Below are 22,486 nucleotides of genomic sequence, written 5' to 3'. Positions count from 1 at the left end.
GACGAAGAGGGTGGTGCCGGCGTCTGCGATTGGTCGGCTTTCCTTTACTTAGCTTGTGGTGGCTGGTCGAAAATCACGGCGGCGTGCAACGGAAGCTTAAGAATGACGCTAAAACTGACCCTCAGCAAAGAAGAGTTGGCAGAATGAGGTGGTAAACGTGCCGACAGGGCTCGAAAACGTTACACGGCCACGCAAGAAGTTTTATTATACGCAAATACACCCATGCTCTCCGGCAGGTGCGAGTAGCCAGCGTCTCAGCGATCGGCGGCAGCCATCTTTTATTACTTTCGGAACGGGGCAGCCTGCGGCTATTCCGAAGAAAATTCCGTTTTGTTCGGCACATTAATGAATCTTTATCGCGTACACGTCACTTTGACGCGGTGAGTTTGTGCGGTTTTGTGACGTCGCGTGACAGGCAGGTGAAGTGGGTGCAACCCGAAAACTTTTTACCAATAGCCGAGGGCTAATGGCGAAAAGGGGTCGAATCATAAATAACTGTTTTTCTTTTTTCTGTCAAATCATGCATAATCAGTGTGTACAGATCATATCAGATGGCGAGATATCGCGGTTTTCATGACGTCGCGTGACAGACAGGTGAAGTGGGGGTGGTCGAAAAAAGTTTTTCACCAATCGTGGAGGGCTGATAGCAGAATTGGAATAGAAAAGTTTGGAATAGTTTTACGTTATAGCGCCCCAGGAGTGTAACATGCTGCCGAAATTTTTTGCCACTTCTGATAGAATGAAGGCGGGCCGATTTTTTTCTCCGTTTGTCGCCAACATTGCAGAAATTTGAAACCGTACCGTGGATCCTGAACACGCTGCGCCATAGTTTCGCCAACAATATTGGCCTAATGGCATAGCTTGCAGATTTAGTGTGGTACATTATTTAAACCTTCAAATTTATAAGCCCCGTGCAGAAAAGCGCTCGGCGACTTTCAGCTCCGGCTCTCTTTAGTAAACTTAAAAGACCCTGCGAATACAAACCCTTCAAAAAAACCTGCAGAACCAACGTACAAGCGTACAAGTTAGAATCTATGTCAAGCGAAGCTTTAGTCAAGCCCTGTGTAAAAAATCCTCTACAACTGACGGCGATGTGTACAATTGTGATAGCTTTCAGCCTATTCGGCGTCTAGTCTCATGCAGTGTTCATGCTTATCTGTTACGCCGCTCACAAAGTACGGCAAAATTGCAACACTAAATCAGGCGGATGCGGAAAGTGAGACGTCTACGCAGCGGTGTCACGAAGTCTAACGCGATGTGTGATGCTTGTCGAGGAAAGAAAGGTGATTGCAGGTTTATGCACAGATAAGTATGACACATATCTAGCTACATTTAAGAATTCACTACCTTTTGTGGCACATTCTCATTCCAGAGGGTTCGCAAGAATGGGCGCACATCCAGCGGCACATACCGAAAGGCAAAATAAGTAAACCTAAGGGTCAGTTGAATATGATGCGCTGTTCCATTAAGCGGTATATGCACTTTAGAAATACCTATGAGCCCACCTTATATGTTCAGGCTGTATATAAGAAATGTAGTTTTTATTACCCAGAACAAAGGTGCGCTTACTGGCGCAACTATGACAGTCAACAACTATATATATATATATATATATATATATCAGTAGTGTCTCTGTTTACGCAATCAATAGTCGCAATCGCGCGTGAACTGTGAACATCTGTGCTTGGCTGATCGCAGTGATCAATGGTGAGAAGGCGGCCTTCAACACGCCAATCTTCGCCCAGAAGCGAGAGAGGACGCTGGACATGCTGATCAAGGACCTCTACAACGAGCACATGTCGGAGAGCAGGACGGTGAGCCGCCCTTCACACGGGCTCGACATGAGCGCTTCTTATCGTCCTGATTTCCACTGGCTATTATAATGCGCAGAACTGCTGAAGCAATAAGCCCCCGAGCAGCGGTCGGTCCTTTCGAGAGACCCCCGATCCACCCGCACGACATCCTCGAACACAAAGAAAAGGGAGACGAAAATACAGCGGCCCACACCCCGACCTTACGGGGGAACAGGCTAGGGACCGGCGCCTGCATACTGACAAACACATATCCACACCTCCAAATACATAGTAGGATACACCCTGAACTTTATGGGTAAACCTATCGTTGGTCCGGTACGACGCAAATGCGAAGTAACAGGCAGTGGGAGGTTTTGCTTGATAGCGAAGACCTAGACCGCCAGAAAGCTCTTCTCGATCAAGCCCAGCGAGCCGCAGAGACCAGGGGAGCCCTGGACTGAGGGACCCACCCGCATCCCAAAGCCCCAAGAGAAATAAAGATTATACCACTGCTTTAATACGCAGCCTAAATGGTCGAAACAAAAATAACGGACAAGAAATAGTCGAGCGCTGTCCCTTCTGGACAAACCCGCCAGTTAAATAAAGGTGATGTCGCTCCACATTACGTTTAAATAACGGTTGCTCGTGTACGGTTTCCTTTTCTCTGGCAGTCAGCTCTGAAGGGTCCAACACGGGTTATCCTGTGCATGTATATTGAGGCATCGACTTGAACGAGCTCCGAATTTATTCGAGCGTACCCGAGCTTATAGGACGCGATATAAGACTTGTAGACAGGCTCTTCTTTAACTCCCACCGTTAACCCAGGAATTTATTTATTCACTCAATCATTCAACGTCTTCTCATTCATTGACGTAGTTGAGAACTCTCATTCGGATCTGTTCGTTTCTTTGTGTGTCTGTGTGTGTGTGCGTGCGTGCGTGCGTGCGTGCGTGCGTGCGTGCGTGCGTGCGTGCCTGCGTGCGTGCAATTTCCGTGCCCTATGCTTCATATGCGCTTTATGACAGGTGAACGGTAAAGTTAGACTTTGTCAGCCAAGTTTAGAGTGGCTATGATACCAGCACTATGAAGGTTTTTAAACACGTGAAGTAAATGAACTACGCTTTGTTGTACGCGTGATATGCCGCTTAAATTACGCTTAAATGGGGTCGGCACGAGCTGAGGTGGCCCCTTGTACCCACTAAAGCCAAGTTGTCCTTCTTAGAAAGCTTGACATCGAAATACGATCGCTTTTGTGGTTCACCTACTCACGGGTACTGTAACGCTTATGCATTCAAGCCGGTCAACAATGATTTTTTTCAGTAAGAGCAATGATTTCGTTGTCCATCCATAAATTTATTCTTTCAAACTGGAATTTCTGTCTCGCCCACATATCCACGAGTGATATTTCGTTGTTTCCCAATCATTAGTCGGATTGTGCATGTGAGACGCGGGCGTGCACGTACATTCTAGCAAATCCTTGCGCAGCTTGGTTGCGTCTTTCAGTGCTTTCAACAGCTGTAGCTGCCTTGCAGGGTTACGCACCACCCTGCAGAGTTCCGGGCCCGAATTCACACAAACACACACAAAAAAGTTCTTGCGCTAAAACTGTTAGTAAGAGCCAGTCAATCGTGATGCCGAACATAATATTATTGACGGTGGTCAGGCAATGGCAAACATCATTTATCAAGGAAAAACTTTGTGATTTGGCCCCCTATCAACAACTTGCACGAACACTGATTGTGTAAAATTCAAGTGCCGCTGATTAGTCGGAGGCTCCGAACCACAGTGAGGCCGACCGTTAGGCGTGGGAAACCAACTGCCCATCAAGCACGGCGCCACACTGCCCTTACCATTATATTCTGTCATATTTTTTTACAGCCTACGTAAATGCGCAGGAGACGAAAGATCTGATCAAGAAACGCCAATGTATGAAAGCCTCTAACCCTACAGCCAGAATAGAACTGGCAGAACTTTCGAAGTTAATCAACAAGCGTAAGACAGCTGACATAAGGAAGTATAATATGGATAGAATTGAACAAGCTCTCAGGAACGGAGGAAGCCTAAAAGCAGAGAAGAAGAAACTAGGAATTGGCAAGAATCAGATGTATGCGTTAAGAGACAAAGCCGGCAATATCATTACTAATATGGATGAGATAGTTCAGGTGGCTGAGGAGTTCTATAGAGATTTATACAGTACGAGTGGAACCCACGATGATAATAGCAGAGAGAATAGTCTAGAGGAATTCGAAATCCCACAAGTAACGCCGGAAGAAGTAAGGAAAGCCTTGGGAGCTATGCAAAGGGGGAAGGCAGCTGGGGAGGATCAGGTAACAGCAGATTTGTTGAAGGACGGTGGGCAGATTGTTCTAGAAAAACTGGCCACCCTGTATACACAATGCCTCATGACCTCGAGCGTACCGGAATCTTGGAAGAACGCTAACATAATCCTAATCCATAAGAAAGGGGACGCCAAAGACTTGAAAAATTATAGACCGATCAGCTTACTGTCCGTTGCCTACAAAGTATTTACTAAGGTAATCGCAAATAGAATCAGGAACACCTTAGACTTCCGTCAACCAAAGGACCAGGCAGGATTCCGTAAAGGCTACTCAACAATAGATCATATTCACACTATCAATCAGGTGATAGAGAAATGTGCGGAATATAACCAACCACTATATGTAGCTTTCATTGATTATGAGAAAGCGTTTGATTCAGTCGAAACCTCAGCAGTCATGGAGGCATTGCGGAATCAGGGTGTAGACGAGCCGTACGTAAAAATACTGAAAGATATCTATAGCGGCTCCACAGCCACTGTAGTCCTCCATAAAGAAAGCAACAAAATCCCTATAAAGAAAGGCGTCAGGCAGGGAGATACGATCTCTCCAATGCTATTCACAGCATGTTTACAGGAGGTATTCAGAGACCTGGATTGGGAAGAATTGGGGATAAGAGTAAATGGAGAATACCTTAGTAACTTGCGCTTCGCTGATGATATTGCCTTGCTTAGTAACTCAGGGGACCAACTGCAATGCATGCTCACTGACCTGGAGAGGCAGAGCAGAAGGGTGGGACTAAAAATTAATCTGCAGAAAACTAAAGTAATGTTTAACAGTCTCGGAAGGGAACAGCAGTTTACGATAGGTAGCGAGGCACTGGAAGTGGTAAGGGAATACATCTACTTAGGACAGGTAGTGACTGCTGATCCGGATCATGAGAGTGAAATAATCAGAAGAATAAGAATGGGCTGGGGTGCGTTTGGCAGGCATTCTGAGATCATGAACAGCAGGTTGCCATTATCCCTCAAGAGAAAAGTTTATAACAGCTGTGTCTTACCAGTACTCACGTACGGGGCAGAAACCTGGAGGCTTACGAAAAGGGTTCTACTTAAATTGAGGACGACGCAACGGGCTATGGAAAGAAGAATGATAGGTGTAACATTAAGGGATAAGAAAAGAGCAGATTGGGTGAGGGAACAAACGCGCGTTAATGACATCTTAGTTGAAATCAAGAAAAAGAAATGGGCATGGGCAGGACATGTAATGAGGAGGGAAGATAACCGATGGTCATTAAGGGTTACGGACTGGATTCCGAGGGAAGGGAAGCGTAGCAGGGGGCGACAGAAAGTTAGGTGGGCAGATGAGATTAGGAAGTTTGGAGGGTCAACATGGCCACAATTAGCACATGACCGGGGCAGTTGGAGAAGTATGGGAGAGGCCTTTGCCCTGCAGTGGGCGTAACCAGGCTGATGATGATGATGATGATGATGACGTAAATGCGCTTATCATTAACCTTATTCGTGCTTGCCTTCCTTACCTCGTTGATGGAAGATAGTGCACGTACGGGTTAGAGAAAGCGGCGAGAAATAGCGCTGAATGCTGCATAAGCACGCATTCGCATCTTCACTAATGTATCTGCTGCTGTGTTCAATGGCAATATGTAATGTTAACGGCGTGCTTGCAAACAATCGTCGGTTGCAACGACGAATATCAGCACAAATTTGATGTTGTTCATGGTGAGCTCACAGGTGCGACCTTCAGAAAGCCATTTCCACAAACACTTTTCGGAGTCATTTACCTGTCTTTAAAGCTCTAAAAATCTGAGACCGATTTCATGAAGCTTTTTGCTCGTAAGAGCTCTTTGCCACTGCCTGGCAACGTTGGCTAATGATACATCCAACATCACGATTTTCTGGTACCTGCTCTTGCAAACAATTCAAACGTAAGAACCTTATTGGGAACACTGGTCTTGTTATTGACTGTCCGACGTGTTTTTAGATAATTGAGTTGTACAGAGTCTTCCACTTTTAGGCGAAACGGAAATATTTTATTAATTGAATAATCGTTCTATACACCATATTTACGCCATGAAGTAGACACATTTACGCCATGAAGTAGAAGGAATGCTCAAGTTACACTGGCTTAAATACTTGTGAAAGTTCCTTCCATATCAATTTTGTATTTGTGATGTATTCCCTCCATGTGATGACCCTCAAATGAGGGTCAACAGTATGTTTGAATAAATAAATAAATAAATAAATAAATAAATAAATAAATAAATAAATAAATAAATAAATTAGGTGCTTCCCCTACCTAATAGCCGACGACCCAGAACATATTGCAAAGAACTAGGGCTGGTTCTCTGGATCGTGGGAGCTTCTTGTTGAAGAACACTCATCAAAGGTACGTTTTTTTTTTTGTTGTTGTTTTGTTTTTTGACAGAACATGCTGAACAGGCGTGCATTCAGTGACGTGTTGCCAGAGACACCCAGAGGTTCGCGTCGCAAAGAAGAGGCCAGACAAGTGGAGTTCGTGCGGATTGGACAGGTCAGCCACGTGGGGACCAATTATCTGGCGCCAGTTTCCCTCTGCTCGACCTCCACCTCCCTTTTTCAGTCTTTATGCGGTTGCTAACAATTGAAACGTGCCTGTCTGTATGTTTCAATCCCTAAGCAGCGCTTTGTTATACTTTTTTTAGGCCCTGAAGCTGGACACCATTGTAAAAGGGGATGCTCCCACCAGTCTCGCCACAACTAGTCTCTTCAAACGAGAAGTAGGCAGTCTGCTTTTGTCTATTTTACTGCACAAAAGAGTGATTTCCAAGGAAACAGACTTTGATAGTTCGTAACGCCTCGCTCAGCGCACATTTTAAATCGTTCTTATCAGCGACCAAAGAGCGATTTGGCATACGGATAGCCATAGAACAGAACATTAAACTTGCGAAATTTTCAGCTTGTGGAATGAATAGAATAGCCATAATCAATTGCTACATATGAGCTTATTCAAAGCCAAGTGAAGCCCCGTCATTTGCAGCCAGGCTTTAAGCGCAGCAGTCATGCTCACCATCTCTGTCACAAAAACAGTTCTTTGCTGTCCCTGATGTCAGACAACAAAGTGTAGTCGTCATCATATCATTTGTCGTGCATGTCGTGTCATCGTTATCATGGCGTCGTTTCCGTCATCGTCGTGCAGTGAGATGTTTTGCGGAGTAGATGACATAAGGATACCAAAGGAGCTTAACTATCTGCCTTTCTTGAAGGATACCTAAAAAAATCAAATTACGGGATTTTTGCGTGCCAAAAGCACGATTTGATTATGAGGCATGCTGTAGTGGGGGACTCCGTAATAGTTTGGACCACCAGGGGTCCTTTAATTAACGTGCACCGAAGTCTAAGTGCACGGGTGTTTTCGCCCCCATCGAAATGCGGCTGCCGTGGCCGGGATTCGATCCCGCAACCTCGGGCTTCCCAACACCATAGCCACTAAGCAACCACGGTGCGTTACTTCATTGTCGAAGTGCTTCAGAAAAGCTCATGCTGGTGCTTATTTATTATCTCCATTGGTGTTGTTGGAATCTGGTTACACACTGCGCCAGCGCCGCAGGGCACGGGGTAGATACTTCATTATCGTATTTTCCGCGAAATCGCTGTGCTTGTACTGATAGCACTCGCGCCTGCAAATTTGTTTAACAGAGCTTTTTTAATTATTTTTATTCCTTTCTTTCTTTGTACAGCCTTGGGAACCCCAATGCTTCTACCCAGACTTCCCTCACGATATCGTCTGTGGTGATTCTTGGGGTAAGTGAGCCTACATTTGTCTTTAGAGCACTCGTTTGCTATTGAACTGTTTATTTTTTCTTGCGTATTGCCACAGGATAAATATTTGAAGCCTCAGATGTAGAGTCAATTTACCATATTAGCTCGAAAATAAGCACCCCTTTCTTTCTCTGGAAATGTCGGGGCACTCCACCTAGGACATGGTGCATGTAATAGAATCGCGTTTACATTCATCAACTTACTTTCTTCAGTAGAGCCACCAATAGAAAAGAGATACTTAGAATCCTGATGGGAGGGGGTGTGATTTCGTTTCAATGCAGTAATGTGCATACACTGCTTCGCTTTCTCCCCCAAACAAAATACAAGGTCGAATTGGTGCATGACAGTACCTTGTGTTCTACAGTTGTATGTTCTGCGTGTATGTTCTACCCTGATTGCGATTTTGGTGCTTCGTTCTTCCATCAGGGAAAGACATTGTCGTTAGGCGACCAGTGTTAGGCGACCTTCACTTCGAGAAGAGCTTGTTTCTGCCGATATTTTGCCGCCTGGAGAAAACAGATCTCAGCTTAATTTCTTCGGAGGAATCTGTAAATACCACCTGTACGATCTTAAGTTATCGGCGAAGCCGGTATAGGAAGCCTTGCAAACGCAGTAGAGACGCAGCTTATCAGAATGGCTCGTTGGGTTAGTTGGTGTATAGTAGACAGAAATAGAATATGCAACACCGACAAGGACGCAAGAAAACGGACGCGGACAAGCGCCCCACATACGCGAGAAAGAGAGACAACGCTCTAATCTACACAAACGTCGAGTGCGCGAAAACACTACACGCTTAACCGGCTTATCACCATCCGGTACTTGCATGACAGCTCCAGCGGCTCTCATGTGCGATGGGGATTTTTCAAAATATCACAGCTGCGAATCTCTTCCCATAATAGCTGAGCTGGAAGTATCACGCTACTCGCACGAAGTATGGCGTGCTATAGGTTGCGTTTATGCAGTGCTACATAACATCAACGAAAAACCATCGCCCAAGCACTTTTTCGGGCCTAGGCTATCATTTACCAAGACTATACTTTGGTTGGCAAAGCAATTCTCCTCGCTGTGGCCTTGAGAACTGCACATAAATGTAATCGCGTATGGGTAGTTCTGCGCGGTGAACGGAGTTACGAAGGGTTTGACTCTGGACTCAGCTTAAAACGCACCAATATCATAAAAACGCCAACATCTCCTGTTTAAAAGTTTAAAAACAACCTCGAGCTTTGCTTCTTTGTCTTAGTACTTCACTTGGTTGAAAAGGAAAGCTCGCGCCAGCTGAGCTCTAGTATACGTATGAACGCTGAGCGATGCGTATTTAATGGTGCCGTGTAATGAACGCGTAGAACGATAGCATCCGTTGAGCGTTGGTTTTATAGGAGTATTACTCCGCCTCCTGGCTAAGCCAGAGCGTTCGATTGCAAGAAACGTCCCTAAGGCCTTTTGCTGCTTGCTTTGCACATCAAATAATAATGATCCATAATGACCAGATTTGTGCGAAACGTATTGTTGCAACATCTTTGGCGTCGGAGACATGATGCCTGACGCGTCTCGCTTGAGCACATACCCGCTCAAGGCTGCTTGTTATCCGCGTCCCTGAAAGCACCAAAATGAACCACTTATAATTGAACGAAATCACGCTACCTCTGCCGTTGCGCTCGAGCAATTGCGCTTTATGTGCGATGACCGCTATTTATGCCTAACCTTTTTTCTAAGCAAACCTTCATAATAGCCGTTCCATTAGCAAGCAGATCGCGCTCGAAGACCCTACACTTGCGATGTGGCTCAGCACAGTGCACGTTTCTTCTTTATGTACAGTCAACAGTAAAAGTTTAGGGGATGCGGTTTACCCTTCAAATCTGAATTCCTGCACTGTTAAGGCATGACACTTCGTATTTAATGAATCACCGTGTAGGTGGCGAAGGCTACTACATGCTGGAACATTTAATTCCAGGTTGTGTGACCACGCTTCGCAAGAATTCAGCTTCTTGGCAGATCCTGCGTCCCGTAAACTTTTGCGATTGATTGTACAAGGTACTACTTGAAGGCCCTACGTGCGAGCAGATGAAGAGTTACAAATGTATTGGATTTTGTCGGTGGTGAACGCTTCAGGGTGGTGCACGCTTAATTCCTTCCTCGTATTAGTATTGTTTACCATACATATTGCACTACAATTGCGAATCATCAATTCATAGATGTTTCAACTGAATATTATAAAATGTGATAAATTCTACACAATCATTACCAAATGTCACTGGCAGGACAACTTCGTAGAAATTACGGGATGCATATATGAGAAGTTACTGTTGGCTTCTTTTTTTTTTTTGAAGTTCGGTGCAGTTTCCTATTTTCGACAACCGCAATAGTAAATCAGATACTATCGATACCTGTTATTCAGTTGTATTATCAGGATAACAACTTGCAACATTTTCACTCAAGTTTCCTGGTCATTTACTGCGCCCCATGCTGAGCCAGATTTTGACGCACCGCGGAAACAGCTCATCCTTCTGTCTGCAATAAATTTTCACTGTTGCCTGAAGACCAGTGTTTTCTTAGTAAAAATATGCGTACGTGAGCCCGTTTAAATTACAGGCTATGCATAATCAGCATCATGACTCTTGATCACCTAGACAAAAGGTAGACAATTGGCTCAATTGGCCTGGCGTCTGCTGCAAGAGTACGTAGGTCAAGACACTTGTCTAGAATGCGCTCCTGACAAACAAAGCAGCTTCCGAAGCATTAGGCAACCAGTTAGGTGACAGAAGACAAAGCATCTCGTAAAGGTTGCCGTGCATGATCACTTCCAGCCGTCTTCGTAGAACGTGTTAGGGCTAATGTCGCCAGCACAGTACCGAGAACACGCTCCATTCGTTCTAGACAAATGTATTGATCTCCGCGCCAGATTACACCCCTGAGGGGGTACTCTGTAAGTGTCCGCCTAGTGGACATCTCCATTTGGTCTGCTACTGAAGCTCTGATTGGCTGGGCTGGGGTACGCGTCAGGAGAAGATAGGCGCCTTCAGCCAATCAGCACATCAGCAGCATACGAAATGAACATGTTCACTAAGGGGACACTTACAGAATAGCCTCCTGGCTGCAGTAATATTCCTGTTAGTGACCTTAAACACTCGTTTTTCACGTATCTGGTGCTGTTCGATTGAAAATATCCAACCATCATGCCAGATAAGTCGTAATCCACTTATCTGGAAATTTTATCGCCGAAGAACACCTAATTACATTCAGAGCATTAACTGGCTCCCGCTCTTCTGGGAGACCTAGTAGCTTAGAAAGACCCGAGCCTATTAGATTTTCCCTCGCGCTGGTGTTCTATTACGATTAAAAGATTGCTGGTCGAACATTCAAGAGATACGTGAAATATAGCGAACTGAGAGAGAAAAAGAGGAGAACGGAATTTTTAAAGGCATTTTGGCTAACCAGAATAGAATACCCGGTTCACTATTTCAAGCAGAGAGAGGAAGAAAAAGTGATCGAATGATTGGAGGAAAAGAAAGAGAGACAAGCGATTGAGAACGAGATATACATTGACGCACGAGAGACAGCGAATTCCATTGTCGTCAGCACAGGCCGATAAAAGTCGAGAAGCTCGGTAGAGACCTCTCCGCTTTTGCTGCGACGGCGCGGGGATCGGCTGCTCCGAAAGCGAGCGGTAGCGAAGGAGCTGGCGCCCCTATCTGTGCAGTTGAGTGAAGTTAGCGGTGTAGAACGTGCTCAGTGGTAGCTGTTCTATGCAGTGTTGTCAGCCATGATAAAGAAAGCAAGCGGTTTGTTTAAGCTATTCCGAGCTATAGTCGGCGAAAACGCCTATTTCCCTTCACGACAGTCCAGGTGAAGTCCGGCGGTCGGAACCGTGCAGTCGGGTGTGTTGACGAAAACTTCGCTTGTACAACATTAGCGGTCGCATGTTAGCGATATGCCCGTCGTATGCGGGCTTGGGAAATTTGCCTGCTGCGTCACTCTTTCACAGCGGCCACGTTCACGCAGTTGCAGCTTCACCACGTGGCGATTATTCAGCGTCCGGGAGGGCAGTACGTCGATGCTGCCTATGCTTTAGTAAAACGCTTTTCACATACTATACGGCCTAATTCAGAAAAATTGGCAGCTACATTCTTGATTCAACATAACTGAAGGGCTCACGTAATTTTACCACCAAGGGTTGCTAGTGCGCTCCCTGTCTTGCGTCTGCATTCGTCTCGATTAATCTAAACATTTTTGTAAATCTAGCGCACAACCTTAAGTGAAGTTTTTACGTAGTGTTCGTGGCACATTATGCCAAAGTGGGCTAGAAGACTGAAAAGTATGGGAAGGTCTTCTCTCGACAACGTGAGCGCAAATTCGAGCACAAACTCTTGATATGGTCCACGCCATAGGGCAAGGCTGTGCTTCTCTATGCAGCTGCTCTCGAATCGGGGATGACGCCCATTTTGAGTGCGGTGCCTGGACAAACTGTACCACGAAGAGCTGAAAGATCCGAAGCCATCGACCTTGTCAGATATCACATATCGAATTTGGCGGTGTCGGTGATTGCAGGGAAGCTAAAAGCTCCGTTAGATATCCTGAGGGTAGACGTACCGTCAATACGTCTATCCTCAGTGATACTACTATCAGTGTAATATGCATGTTTGTCGTCGTGTTTCTCGTGAAAGAAGTATGGAGAAAGCTGTTTTGGGGGGCAAATAATAAAGGTTTACTCATGTCCGAATTCCTGGTTTTGTAAAGTTCTCGTGGACGTTTCAAGAGGTGTCGTTATTAGTTATTACTGCGAGTCTGTGGCACTTGGGGCTAGAGACACTTTTCTATATTGATAAATATGACTTGGCACACGAAAAACGGACGAGAAACGACAGGGGGCAAGCGCCGAACTTTCAGCTTAAGCTTTATTACACATTCACGTGGTGAATGTAAGCGCTTGTTGCTGTCCCTGCCACGCTGTTTTAGTATGAACAAATGCCAACTCGGACAGATTTCTCAGCCTTTATACGTAACGCGTGTCCGAGCCAGCGTGTGTGAAGCATTTAAAAGGAAAACAAGGTATTCTGCATTGGCGAAACTGACTAGATGTTGTAGCAGAGCACCTGAAAAAGTCTCTAGTATGTATTGTATGCTTGTTATTTATCAGTTTAGTAGTTATTAAATAACTAACTTCTTAATTAACAACTTCCCGGCCAATACATCAATAGGAGGTCCCGTGAGTATATTTGGAAACATCGGTTTAAGTTTGCGGCGCTCTATCTTTAGCGTAGCTCTCTTTTCTTATTGCCAGAAAAAGCCCACAAAATATGAAAAAAAGTTGACTAGACCTAATATCATCCCAGCAAAATCACCTCCAACCCACAAACAGAACGTGATTCGAAAATTAAATTATATCGACTAAAGTTTAGATAGAAATGCAACATGAGCAATGCACACAGCTGAACGTCCTGCACTGCGAATAAAAGTATGATCATGTCAATCACCCCGAACAATTTCTCAGTTTAGGCAGTTTAAATCGTGTCAGCCAAAACCTGGTCCGTTGCCCCATTTTGCAGAATGAACAGTCGGACGCAAGGTGTTTGCAACGAATCAAACTTCATCAGCAACGCAAAAACGCATGAGCACTGAGTACAAAAACCTTTAAAATTCAACAGTTGTCAAAACTGCTCTTCGGTGTTGCTTCTGCAAAAATCTCCACAACCTATACCATGCACAAAGCATGCTGTCCTTGACCGTCCATAATTATCAGTGCATATTCACCGAAGTCCGCGATGTCCTTCGTGGCACGTTCACTCAGAAGTTGCACCAGGTGCTGGGATGCGGCATAGAGCAGCCCGCCAAGGCCTTGTCGTTGTCGTCGAGACGCAGAACTGACTCGTCCAATCTTCTTGCGTTTCAAAGCCCGTCTGCCTTTGCGCCGCTGTTCTTGTTGCCTCAAAACATCGCTCGTAGCCACGAGGGACATTGGCCACACTGGGTGGATTCTTTTCATGTATTCTCCGTTTGTAGATGTAGATCCTTGTGATCTACTGGCACGTACCCACTCTGGGCGATTGGTTAAGAATCGGGTAGGTTATAGTAACGTGTAAAATAAGTAAAAACTTTATTATAGGTAAGCTATAATCGAAAGATAGAAATCGTAGAGCCTGCGTGATTTTAGGAAACTGCAAATTATATCATGGCTACTAAGTACAAAGGATTCAAGTTCAATTTTGGTGAAAGAAAAGGGGGCTGAAAAATTTTGTATTCCGAGTTTCAATCTCATTAATCCTAAAAGAAAATTTTCGATCGCAGCGCTCACCTTGCCGTCGCTATGCCCAAGTGCAGAGGCACCCAAAGAAAGCCTATTTTCAACAGTTAATTCTAATCCCAGAAGGCGGAGTGGTATTTCTAGGGTTTGTTTTCTTAAGCTAAGACGCCGTGCCTTTCCTCTTCGTCTTCAGAGTGATCATTTCTATCGTCTGTTATTCTTAATTCTGACACGCAGGTACTTGTGTTTCTTTTTTTTTAGGACAACCTATGTGCATAATGCACAAAACCTAAATATACCACTAGTTTAAGGAATAAAGACTAGATTTCTTCACCATCATTTCCTTTTATTACGTCCAAAAAAATTACAGAAATGAAATGAAAAGAAAAGATAAGCGCTTTCAGAGCAGTCTTGACATCGAGCCGCACCAAGCTAATTTTATTAGTAAAAAGGCGACACTTGAGAAAATGAAGCTAGTCGTTCGCTGCAAAACAAGAACTCCCGTGTCCAACTTCTGCTACCTACTTTATTTTTCAGGTAACAACAAATTGGTTCTCGGGACTGAGTCTGGAATCTTTGTCATCGAGGAAGGACTCACGCATAGGATGATATTCGACAAAACTGTACTGGTGAAGCAAGTCAGCGTGGTGGAAGCTCACGGCATACTTCTATTCAGAACAGACAGAGGTAAGTGTTTACATTGCGCGTACAAAATGGAGACGAGGATAAATGCAAGGCGGGGAGGTTAACCATAGTTGAGGGGCCGCAGCGCTTTCGAAGTTTTAATGCGTAAGCATATTGCGGCGGCTACTTCCCTCGGAAATCTGTCCGCCTGTAACGCGTCACACGATGCGCTCCGTGGGCGTGCGTGAATTGAATTCTGTGGCTCCACGTGCCACAGCCACGATTTCATTACGAGGCGCGTCGTATTGGGCATTCCGGATTAATTTTGACCACCAGCGGATCTTTAACGTGCCCCCAATGCACGGGACATGAGTGTTGTTGCATTTGGCCGCCATCGAAATCGGGCCGCCATGGCGTGGATTTGATCCCGCGACCTCGTGCTTAGCAGCCTAACACCATAGCCGCTAAGCCACCACGGTGAGTTAGGTACATAGGGGATCTGGGGGGGGGGGGGGGGGGGGTTGTATACAGGGTCTTTCTACGAAGATCAAGTAATATTTAAATATAGACGTTGCAATAGATGGATGGTTCCTTCGGAGGCATGCCGTCAGTGACGGCGACCACGCGGTGACGCGTGATACGGGATAATTAGTCGCTAAGTAACCAATATCCATAAATTAAGTTTCAAACTTTGTTTCAGCGGGCTCATCGTAATTGGAAAATTGAGGCGAGCTCTCCACACATGCCCTCTCAGCTTTAGGACCTGGAAAAATGCAATAATGCAATTTGCCGCGGAACTGTGGCACGACGAATTTCCGCTACGATAGCGCGCGAAACCGAAACTGCGACGGCTGCAGCGAACGCAGCGCCGCGCTTCTCGAGGCAATGTTTTGTTTACACGGCAACTAGCAGCGGGCAGCCAGGCGGTGCAGGTCAGTGCTCATCGCCGTTTATATACATATATATATTATTTTCCGTCCGTGGGCGGGAGGCGAGCGCCTCCCGCTGTGATGGCGCTCGCCTCCATCATGCATCCGCAGCAGCGGTGCCGCCGGGTGTGCGGGTGAGAGACAAAAAAAAAAAAAAAAAGAAAGAACCAGAAATCCCACCTTCGCACATAGCGTTCGCCGCAAGCGTTTCGTGCTAAAGATTACTGTTGCATGAAGTAGCGGCAACTGTAGCATACGGAGCAGGGAGTGACGTAACTACACTTTTGTATGTAAAAGGACAACATGCCTAGCAACTGATTTCATTTGTGTTCTGATAGCGCTATGAAAAGGCCACGCTTAGTTAGGACTACCGAAGAGCAGCGTGAACACGATGAGCGGCGACGTGAACAGCAACGTCAATATCCACAACGGCGTCGCGTGCTCAGGCTAGATAGGAAGCAGCGGTTCCTGCTCAAAGGAAGCCACGCACAGTTAGGACGCCCGAAGAGCAGCGCGAATAAAACGAGCGACGAAAGGAACATCAACGTTAGTATGCACAATGGCGTCGTGCTCAGGCTAGGCAGGACCCAGATCAAGGCTACGTCACATGGGTCTATCGGGTCAGGTGATACCACAGCTTCGCTGGCCAGCCACCTTTACAGTTTAGATTAGAGCCCATTCTTCTTTTTCTTGTTTTTTTTATGGAATTAGGCAGCTGGAAACGAAGTTTGTGAGAGTCTGCATTACTTAAAGCATTAGTGTTCATGGTACACGACACAGAACGTCAAGCATTCTGCTTGATTTCATTGAACTTGTTTGTGCGTTAATAGAAGGCTTTACGGCCGCGTTTCGGCAGGTTTTCCATGGTTTTGTAGCTGGGTCAAGATTGCCAACAAAAGATCAGTCGAAATTAATCAGCTTTGTGAGGGTGGAACTTGAGCTGGCTCATAATGCTCGATCCTAAACTAACAGGGGGATATCCATAACATTGTGCGACTTCGTAACCTTTCCTTACTGAAAAAAAAAGTGGAAGAGTAAGCGAGCAATACGCTTTGAAGTTCGGAAATTACTTGCACACGCGTGATCTATATTGCGCTATTCGTTAAAGAATACAACAAAGCTCCCGCCTCTTACCTATAGCTTCTAAGGAGACGACCAGTCATTCCTTAACAACACTAAGAACTTGATCCTTGGTTGCATTTATCGCTCACCGTCACCTTCCCTTAACGATTTCTTGCTTTCTTTTGATGCAGTATTGTCCAAGCTAGCTTTTGAAAATAAGGATGTGGTGATTGTAGGTGATATTAATATTAACTTACTTGACGCTGAAGCTACCTCGTACACAACTTACACAGATTGTTTTGCTGGATTCGGTTTTGAATCACTCATTGACTGTCCAACTAGGGTTGCCTCTCGTGGGAGCAGTACGCTTATTGATCACGTGTTATCTAACATATCACCATCGCCTTGCTCCAGGGTTATTAATACTGACATAACCGATCATTTTCCTGTTTTTCTTACATTTAACAATGAAATACATGAGAACGATAATAGCTACTTTACTTCCGTATTTAGTGCACATACCTTTATTGAAGCCATCAGTGAAACTGATTGGTCGCCAATTAATTCTATGTCTGATCCCGAAGAAGCACTAAACAAATTCTGCACTTTATTTTTATTGGCCGTTTCGACTAACACACGCACTGTAAAATGTGGGAAAAAGTATAAATATCCGTGCAACCCATGGATGACGGTCGGTCTTCTAGAAAGCTTAAGAAAGAAGGAAAACATGTACAAGAAAACTAAACGTCAGCCCTTTAATACTAGACTAGCTAGGCGCTATAGTAGGTACTGTAAATTACTGAATGTTTTACTTAAACAGGCGAAAAAAAAGTACTACGAAAATAAATTTGATCAGAATAAGGATAACCCTAAAAAGCAATGGCAGTTATTGAACTCTTTTCTTAACAAATCGTCTGTTGATGCCTCTATAACCAAAATAAATTACAATGGTCTCACTCTTTCTGAGCCCAACGAAATTGCTAATGCTTTTTCGGACTACTTTTCTTCTGTTTACACTAATAGCAACACACATGCGCAGTTGCATAATACTTTGAGCCGTACGACACAATCATTCTTCTTGTCATCAGCTACACCAAATGAAGTGTGCTCCACGATTGCTAACCTTAAAGATACAGGGCCTGGCTTAGACAATATTTGTGTCAGGCATTTAAAACTGGTTGCGCATTTAGTTTGCGACACGCTCTGTAATATTATCAACCTTATGTTCAAAGAAGGTGCATTCCCTTCATTTTTAAAAAATGCCAAGATTATTCCTGCTTTTAAAAAAGGCGACAAACACACAGTTAATAATTACCGACCAATTGCAATTCTTTCCTGCCTTAGTAAACTCATTGAGAAATTATTTGTTAAACGTCTTAATAACTACTTAACAAAGTTTACATTGCTAAAAAACAATCAATTTGGTTTCCGCCCAGGAAGTTCCACGAATCTAGCTGTTCTATCTCTAACTGACTACATAAAAAATGTATTGATTCGGGAAACTTAGTCGGATCTGTATTTTTAGACTTCAGTAAAGCTTATGACACGGTTAACCATCAAGTCCTGTTTAATAAACTTGACTCTTATGGTATAACCGGTCCTGCGCTAACATTCTTAAAAAACTATTTACTTTACCGGCCATACACAGTACATGCAGCAAATACTTTCTCAGTAACAAAATGTATTAACCAAGGTGTACCAGAGGGATCAGTTCTGGGCCCTTTGCTTTTCCTTTTATATATTAATGATCTTCCCGATTCTCTTAACTCCACCAACTACGTTCATTGCATTTTATACGCAGGTGACACAACCATATCTTCATCTGACAAATCTGTTACTACTCTTACTTCTAAGTTAAATATTGCATTAAATAACATTATAAAATGGTGCAGCAACAATTACTTAGTTCTTAATCCTTTAAAAACTAAATTTATGTTATTCAATAGTGCTCAAAGGGCCTTAACTTCTATTCCTGAAGTAAAGCTTGGAATTCATTCAATTCCCGTTAGCACCGATGTCACTTTTCTTGGCATACATCTTGACCCTAACCTTACATTTCGCTCTCACTTCCAACATCTCAAGCACAAGACTGCGTTTGGTATACGTGCATTAATCAAAGCTCGCCCTTTTTTTTTCTCGTGAGGCTCCGCTAGCGTTGTATTATGCATTCATTCATAGTCACATTAATTACGGCATTGTTTCATGGGGCAACACGTACGCTTGTCACTTATCATCAATTCAACATATCCAAAATCAGTCAATACGCATTATCACTTCTAGCTCCATGCAATCCAATGCCTCTTTGTTACTTCGCGCGTGTAATATCTTGCCTATTAATAATTTGTTGCAGTTTAACACACTCGTCTTACTCCACAAGTTGCTTCATAATAACCTTACGTTTCCGTTCATTGCAACTGACCTTTTGCAGAATAAAAATATGACCAGATTTGCGGCTAACAACAATTTCTTGTTATCCATGGTTCATACGAATTACGGCAAAAAAACATCTTCCTTCGCTGCAATTTCTCTTTGGAATGAATTACCATCAACCATAAAATACTGTACTTCTCTTGCAATTTTTAAAAATCACCTTAAGCATCATTTCCTGCGATACCTTAACTACGATCTGGCGGTGTACCTTCGACTTTTATATCACATGTCATTTCTTGTATTTCATCCATGCTTTCTTCCGACTTTCTTGTATAACGTGCTTTTTCGTGTTTGATGCTGTTAATCTGTAGATGTTGTTTATAATACGCTAATTTGCTCACTATTTATATCACCATCAATGTTGTTATTATTAACCGAGGGTCCCACTACAGTTCTTTCACTTTGGGACCCTCGTCTGTATATTTGTCATGTAATTACTTCTTTTTTTTGGAACCAATAAATCTGAATCTGAATCTGAATCTGAAATATAAACATTTTTCTCCTCCCTCGTTGCTGAAGCGCTATTCTCTTTCTCTTTTCTTTCTTTGCAGGAAGAGACAGCAGAGTACACGTATTTAGACTCACCGACTTTGAGGGTGACTCGGCCAATTCTCTAGTGCGCACGCGGGCCGACCTCCGGGACCACAAGCTGGAGCGAACCAAAGGTGAGCGAAGCCTTCCGGCGCTGTTATACAAGCTCGTGTGTCCAAGGTCTGCTTTGCGTATTGTCTACTTTTAGCGCTGCCTGAAGTCTTATCCACGAAACTCATTACAGGGATGCAAGGCCTTGCTGCTAAGTATTTTTTATCACTATTGCCAAGACATATAAAAACTTTCAGGTTGATAATGCATTTTTCCCTCTCTAAATGATTACTTACCGATGTTGCTTTTAACCACCAAGACAGAAGACAACAGGCTACGTGTTCTATATTTTAACTCGTGTCCAAAAAAAAAGAACATTTCGCGCTCTTAAACGAAATTATTCAGAACTATTGTGCTATTCTGCAATTGCTTTTACTGTGAAAGGCTCGTGTTATCTTCTTTTTTGTCCTTGCACACGTACAGTTAATAAAGAAAAAGTGCTATGCCTCTCGAATTTCAAATACGCTCGCTCTGTTCGCGCCCCCTTCGTTAATTCATATAAGCGCAATAATGTTCGGTAACGCCACTGGCTTTCGAAAAAAATATCTCGCAGTTAAAATAACACAAAAGTTGGAATTTCCAATTGCTGTTTCAAAGCTCCATTTCTTTTCGGCGCACTCCAAAATTTTTTTCGTGACATAAGTGCGCATCCGTGTTCATATCTGTGCTCGGTGCTCTTCCTGTAGATAAAAAATTTACGATATCATCGAGCGATGCTCAAGAGACGAGCCGCCGCGAGAACGACGATGAAGTTGGTCGGTGCCCTTGGCGCGAGCGAGTGTCGGCCTGGCTGTCTGGCTCCAGTGTAAATAGCCTGTAAATAGCCTATTTCGTCTTTGTCTTTCCACACGTAACATTCTGGTGGAGCTTAGCGATCCCCATCCTCGCCACGGAACTCCGAAGTGGTGGGCACATCGAGCTTGTCACCATGCCTCCCCGCGACGAGCCCGCCTCTGCAACGGCTTCTGCTGGTCTGGCTGCTCCAATCGTGACGGTTGCCCCACATCGCGACCCTGTTGTCTGCCCTGGAGGGACAGGACGTTGACGAATGGATTAAGCTCTATGAACATGCCAGTGCTAATAACAGGTGGGACCCAACGATTATGCACGCCAATGTCATCTTTTATCTCGGCGGCACCCCACGCGTGTGTCACCAAACGCATGACGACGAGATAACCAGTTCGGACAGTTTCAAAGAAGAGCTGCAGGAACTGTTCGGCGACCCCATTGGGCGCAAGGTTGCCGCAAGAAAGGCTTTTGCGTCTCGTGTTCAGTCATCTACAGAGCCGTACGTCTCATACATTCTTGACGTCTTGGCTCTATGCCGCAAAGCTGACGATAATATGTCCGAAGCAGATAAAGTGGCACATGTGCTAAAAGGCATCGCCGACGACGCTTTCAATTTGCTTGTTTTCGGCAACGTCTCGACTATCGCCGCCATCATAAAAGAATGCCGTCGCCTTGAACAAGCTGAGAGCCGCCATATCGCACACCACATCACGCGGCTAACCAACACTGCTGCTACGTCGACATGTGACGATCGACCACGTCAGACCACCACCTGTGACGACGTCACCAGTATTGTTCGCCGCGAGCTCGAGGCCGTCTGTTCACCAGCTTTCTCCGCGACGCCTCCCGATCCGCCAGCAACCACCATTGCGATGATTCAGGCTGTCGTCAGACAGGAATTTGAGAACATGGGTCTGAACTCCGTGTGTTCCACGTCTCAACCCAGCGTTCCCCAGTTCTCTAGCGGCCCTCCTCGTCCCCGACAGTCCTTTTCTGCCACATCTCGCCGCAACCCGTCCGTATGGCGTACCCCTGGTGACAGGCCGATCTGCTTCCACTGCTGTCGCATCGGCCACGTCGCTCGTCACTGCTGCAACCGATGGCCACCACCTCCTCGGACATACGCTGCCGCTTATTCCCGCACCTTTGGACTTTTTGTTCCCTATACCACCCGCCATGAACCTACTGCCGCTGATGCTCCTGCTCCGAACGTTCACTACAGCCGCTCGCCCTCACATCGACGCCATCAGTATCGTTCGCCCCAACCCCGTCGCTTCTCTTCGCCGCCTATCGCCTCCCGGATCCAGCTGGAAAACTAGGCACTGCAGCTTCTGGAGGTGAAGCTGCGTTGCCGACCCTGCCCTCAAATCCTCTGCACACGTACGTTACCCATGAACCGAAACCTTCTTGACGTTGAAGGCTACCTTGTCACGGCACTCATCGATACAGGAGCACATCTTTCTATTTTGACTGCTGCCGTCCAACGACGACTGGGCAAGCTCCTCCCCCAGCGTCGGAACACGTCGTCCGTGTTGCGGATGGCGGCACTGTACCTATCGTCGGCATGTGTACGGCACGTGTCAGCATCGCCGGCCGCCACACTCCTGTCCTCTTCACCGTAATTGCTCATTGCCCCCACGACCTCATTTTCGGCCTCGATTTTCTCTCCGCGCATTCTGCTCTTATTGACTTCTCTTCCATAACCCTTCGCCTTGCGTTGCCGATTCTCGCAGAACCTTCTGACGCACCCCACTGCCGCTTACACCCCACCGGCTTTATTAGCCTGCCGCCAAAGTTAATAGCCTATATTGAACTCTTGTCTTCCCCTCCAGTTCCTGATGGCGAGTACCTCATCACTCCTCTGCCCGATATTCCACTACAATAT

At 45.2% G+C, this 22,486-nt stretch overlaps 1 protein-coding gene across 3 annotated transcripts in view; it reads left to right on the top strand.

Moving 5' to 3' along the window:
* Positions 1-22,486, top strand: part of LOC126547913 (GTPase-activating Rap/Ran-GAP domain-like protein 3) — a 587,729-nt gene that overhangs the window by 545,166 nt on the left and 20,077 nt on the right. For all 3 annotated transcript variants that reach the window (XM_050195966.3, XM_050195964.3, XM_050195965.3), the window contains 6 exons: positions 1,699-1,814; positions 6,515-6,619; positions 6,771-6,845; positions 7,806-7,869; positions 14,663-14,812; positions 19,722-19,835. In XM_050195966.3, coding sequence (XP_050051923.1) covers positions 1,699-1,814; positions 6,515-6,619; positions 6,771-6,845; positions 7,806-7,869; positions 14,663-14,812; positions 19,722-19,835 — 624 coding nt within the window. The remainder of the gene's footprint in view (positions 1-1,698; positions 1,815-6,514; positions 6,620-6,770; positions 6,846-7,805; positions 7,870-14,662; positions 14,813-19,721; positions 19,836-22,486) is intronic.

This window comes from Dermacentor andersoni, chromosome 1, assembly GCF_023375885.2.
Source record: "Dermacentor andersoni chromosome 1, qqDerAnde1_hic_scaffold, whole genome shotgun sequence".
NCBI lineage: Eukaryota > Metazoa > Arthropoda > Arachnida > Ixodida > Ixodidae > Dermacentor > Dermacentor andersoni.
The sequence above is the reverse complement of the archived record's forward strand: the minus strand, read 5'-3'. Positions and strand labels throughout refer to the sequence as shown.